At 39.5% G+C, this 4,661-nt stretch overlaps 1 protein-coding gene across 1 annotated transcript; it reads left to right on the forward strand.

Annotated features, from left to right (window-relative positions):
- The first annotated feature begins 1,994 nt into the window (after positions 1 to 1,994).
- LOC109989762 (phosphoenolpyruvate carboxykinase [GTP], mitochondrial-like) lies at positions 1,995 to 3,515 on the forward strand. Its single transcript, XM_020641627.2, has 2 exons — positions 1,995 to 2,121; positions 2,220 to 3,515. Exons 1-2 carry the CDS (start codon positions 2,010 to 2,012, stop codon positions 2,687 to 2,689), a joined length of 582 nt encoding a protein of 193 aa, XP_020497283.2. The 5' UTR covers positions 1,995 to 2,009; the 3' UTR covers positions 2,690 to 3,515.
- Positions 3,516 to 4,661: the final 1,146 nt, after the last annotated feature.

The following is a 4,661-nucleotide window of genomic DNA, read 5'->3' on the forward strand; positions in this document are numbered from 1 at the left end:
TTCATTTTTGGAGACCGGAGGTTGCCCCTTGGCAGTAACCCATACATTAAAATAATCAATACAACAACACTACAGGTAAAAATACAAGTAGTAACCAAATGAGATATTCGAGGCAATAAGTAAACCAAAATAATATGCACACACACACACACACACACCAACAAATAATCTCACACATACACATATCTTTATACTGACAATAATAACAGTCATACATGCAGCGGTGTAAAGAGTACTAATATATTCTACTCAAGTAAAAGTACTGTTACTTTGATGAAATTTTACTTCAGTACAAGTAAAAGTACCAGCTTAAAAATGTACTCAAGTAAAAGTAAAAAGTAACTCGTTTAAAATGTACTTTAAGTAAAAGTTACTTAGTTACTTTGAGGATATTAATCTCAAAGTTTTGAGATTGAGATGTTTTAAATGTTGTTGAATCAGAGGTCATCTACACTGTTATAAAGCTGTCTCAGTACTGCTTGCCTGTTCTGCCTCTCTGTCACTTCCTTTAGCTGCATTACAGCTTCACTGCATTGCTCCATCCATCCAGCAGATGTCCTCGTTTGAAGACGCTCAGCCCTGCACCATATTTACTGTCTCTTTTTCAGACAGTATTGTGGATGGTTTTTTTTTTTTATGATACATGTAGTTAACATCATAGTTGTTTAAAAATGTAGAAGTTTTACATCTTCATCTGGTTATATTTTTTTCCTAACTTTAGCGTAGAGATCGTCTGGACTGCCAGCAGTCTGTGTTCCACTGTTTCCTCTCCCGGACACTTTGACTTGTGCATACAGTGTCTCCTGCTGCTGTCCTCAGTCCTGTACCGAGTTAAAGGACTCTTCATGTCTCATCTTGGAGAAGTCTATCTCTCCGTAATGGATATTTTCTTGTACTTCTTCCTCTGTTTTCCTTGCTGGCTCCTCAGCAGACATCTCTTCACCTGGTTGACTCTGAAAAAAACAAATCACCATTAGACCTGTGGGTTGAACCTTCAGCAGGATGCAATAAATATTTTCAGACCCATCTCATCCCTGATTAAAAAAATGTAGTCATTCTCAGTTTTACTAGAAATGTGTGAAAGTGTTGTGATAACTTAATATTGTGTTTTTACTTCATCTCAACTAATGTAAAGTTTTCATATTTCCAAAAATGGTTCAATAGAAATTAAAATTATGAGTCAAAAGGATCTTATCATGACGTTGTCCCACATGTAAAATATATATATGTTAAAAATGGCATTTTTAAAGGGGCTAAAGGTGGATATCATATTCCCTTACAGTCAGAAGGCCCCTGGTTCACATCCCTATTTGGTCAGGACATAAAAGTTAACACCATGTTGACCAAACTACTAAAAGGATTCAAAGTTGACCAGGGGGGCACCGGTGGTACAGTGGTTAGTGGGTGCCCCCCATGTACGGAGGCATTAGTCCTCCAAGCAGACAGCTGCAGGGTTAAATCTGACCTGTTCCTCACTCTCTCTCTCTCTCTCTCTCTCTCTCTCTCTCTCTCTCTCTCCCTGATTTCCGACTCTATCCACTGTCCTATCTCTTGAATAAAGGCAGGACACTGGACTGGAGAAAGAAAAACATCCTGTTTAAGAGAAAAAGAGACAGGATGGGTAAAGACGAGCTGATGAGTTCAGATAAAGGTAAAGGTCCTTTTATTCAAAGCATGGAAAAATAGTGTGAACATGTTTTTAATACGTTTTCTTATAATTAGTTTATAAAAAGCTTAAGCTGTATTACACCACTATCATAGTCCTGCACTGTTGTACTCTGATTCAGACTGAAACTAAATACTACAACGGTGTGCATAAAACAGATCTCTCAGTTACAGTGTAGCTGCTGTGATAACAATATAATATACAGCATAGCAGCACCTTCCTGCTTCACATTGTTTGTGCTGCCTTGTTCTTAACATGTGCACTACAATCTGTGTTTAATATCAACATGGCAAGTCAAGCAACATTTCCCAAAACCCAAACAAGTGTGCATGAAATTGATCAAATGCTGATGTTGTCAGGAGTTCCTCTGGTCTATGAATCCTTCAACTGGCAGCACGGAGTCTTTGTTGGAGCAGCCATGAGGTCAGAGGCCACGGCAGCTGCTGAGCATAAAGGTACAAGCTCACACAAATCATTTAAGAGTTGTTCTTTGAAGATAGGATGGTGAGGAAGTTACTATAACTACTGCTAAAGGATGTCATGTTTCCTTCAGGAAAGGTCATTATGTATGACCTCTTTGCCATGCGTCCATTCTTCGGTTACAACTTTGGTGACTACCTCGCTCACTGGTTGAGCATGGAGCGCAGGAAGGCCCCCACTCATTTACCCAAGATCTTCCATGTTAACTGGTTCAGGAAGGACCCCGCATCTGGCTCCTTCCTCTGGCCCGGATTTGGTGAAAATGCCCGCGTGCTGGAGTGGATCTTCAAGCGCTGCGGCAGAGAGAGTGAGGATGAAGCAGCCAAGAAGAGCATTATCGGCTGGCTGCCAGTAGATGGCGCCGTCGACACTAAAGGTCTGAGTGGCAACGTGGATATGGGTGCTCTGTTTGACGTGCCTGTTCCTTTCTGGCAGAAGGAGACAAAAGAGTTGAGAGCTTACTTCACTCAGCAGGTTGGAGCTGATCTACCAGCTCAGGTGGAGGCTGAGCTGAAGGCTCTGGAGGACAGAGTACACAATTAAAAACCTACTAACATGAAGTCCATCCAGAAACAGGGAGGTGGTCACTGACTCAACATTTAGACCATCAGGGTGCAACCAGAGTCACTGGCTGGGTTCACATACACAGAGAAGTTAATATTTGAAGGGATTCAGTTCAGGAAAAGTGAGACAGATGTTCTTTCTCTGTGAACACAGTCAGTGATTTTAGTGAAAATAATCTACGATGCAGATCCTACACATTGACACTACTTGACATGAATGCTGCATCACTGAGGGACAGGTTTGCTTTGCAACATGAAGGTTAGATTTGTTTGTAGTTGTTAAACTTGTCATTAAGAGAAGCATATGTCTACCTCTATTCTCTCACATAACCTGGCATGGTCCTAAAGCCCAGTCAGCCTGGCTCTGTAGGGCCTTTGTGACATTTAGCAATACAGTTTCTAGGCCTCTAATGTTTACAGGCTAATACCCAAAGATTTAGCAAAATTCTGACAGAGATGGATGAGTTTTTAACATTTTATTTACAAAATGATTTCAAATGAATTTTAAGCATCAGTTGTTTAAAGATGCTTTATTAAAAGTTTAACAGAACGCTCTTAATATTCACATATACACAAAATAAAAAGTCCTGTAAGTAGTCAATATATTAATTCATGTACCCAACGAATACTATGCATAATCCATTTTGCCACTTTTGTAATGTTTGTGATTCAATTCCTTGATTTCAGGTGATGTTTACACATAAATATAAAATGTTGGACCAATAAGTGCGACTGAGATTATTAGGTATTTTGAGGAGACAAGGTTTTTATTACAGTGCAATGAATAAATATCTTCAAAAGCAGAAGCTTTGCCTCGTGCTTATTTTTGAAGTTTTTCAAAAATACAAATGAAAACATGGGAAACAAACAAGGTGAGAAAATGGAAATAAAAGAGAAGTGATGGAGATTTAACATGCCTCGTCAAAAACCATCAAATTAAAGCATTTTACAATAAAACTAAACATATTAAATTAAAGGGTGATAAAATAAAGTAAATGTGGACTGCAACTGCTTGTAGTAAGTTTAATATAAAAAAGTCCCTAATAGACTTCTGTATGTTTTAGTTGCACATATATAAGAGGCTGAATATTACACAGCAACAAGATTTCAGTCAGGACCCCTTTGTCAAGAAAAAATACTTAATTGCAATTATTTATATTTGGCAGTATGGCTCTGGTCTGGGATCTCCCTGCCCTTCCACATGATAACATGGAAAGCATAAGGCAGGGAGAGAAGCAGCAAAGCCAAACAGAGCAGGCATCAATGACAACAGCATGACATTGATTAAGTCTGGACAGCATGAAAGGAGGAGCTGGGGTGGAGGAGAGTTGCAAATGCGGCTTGCAGAGGGAGCAGCAAATAGTAGGCAGGTTAGAACAGTTAAAATAAGGTGTCATAAGTATTATTTGGCCAATTTTAGAATCTTTTGAAAGAAATCAACTGGCCATCAGCTGATGAGGTTTGGGTGAGATCAGCTGTTACTAAAACTCTGGCATGATAGTAGAGTGTGACTCCGTGGCCTTCCTGACCTAACGCTGTGCTCAACTAGATAAAACATGAGCTGTAATAAGTAAAAAAAAAAAAAAAGGAACAAAAAAAAGTTGTATAATGAAACTTAATGAAATGAATTTAATCCACTCATTTTTTCCTCACTTGAGCGTAGATATCTTCTGGACCGTCAGCAGGCTGTGTTCGGCTGCTTGCTGGCTTGGACACTTTGACCTGTGCATACAGTGTATCCTGCTGCTGTCCACTGTCCTGCACTGAGACAGAGAGCTGTTCAGGTCCTCGCACTGAAAAGTTGATCTCCCCGTAATGGATGGTTTCCTCTGTTTCATTTGGTGGTTGATAAGTAGCCAGTACACCATCTCCTTGACTCTGAAATCAAACAAGAAAACATATTAAAGGCAGGTGCTATGTTGTCTCCCTAAGTGATGAAACTTCTGAGGAGA

This window comes from Labrus bergylta, chromosome 20 (assembly GCF_963930695.1).
Source record: "Labrus bergylta chromosome 20, fLabBer1.1, whole genome shotgun sequence".
In the NCBI taxonomy this organism is placed as follows: Eukaryota; Metazoa; Chordata; class Actinopteri; order Labriformes; family Labridae; genus Labrus; species Labrus bergylta.

Excerpts from the sequence above, each read along its gene's own strand:
- LOC109989762 (XM_020641627.2), top strand. The coding sequence starts at position 2,010 with ATGCTGATGTTGTCAGGAGTTCCTCTGGTCTATGAATCCTTCAACTGG. Across the intron at positions 2,122-2,219 it reads GGCAGCTGCTGAGCATAAAG|GAAAGGTCATTATGTATGAC; the intron begins GTACAAGCTCAC and ends TGTTTCCTTCAG.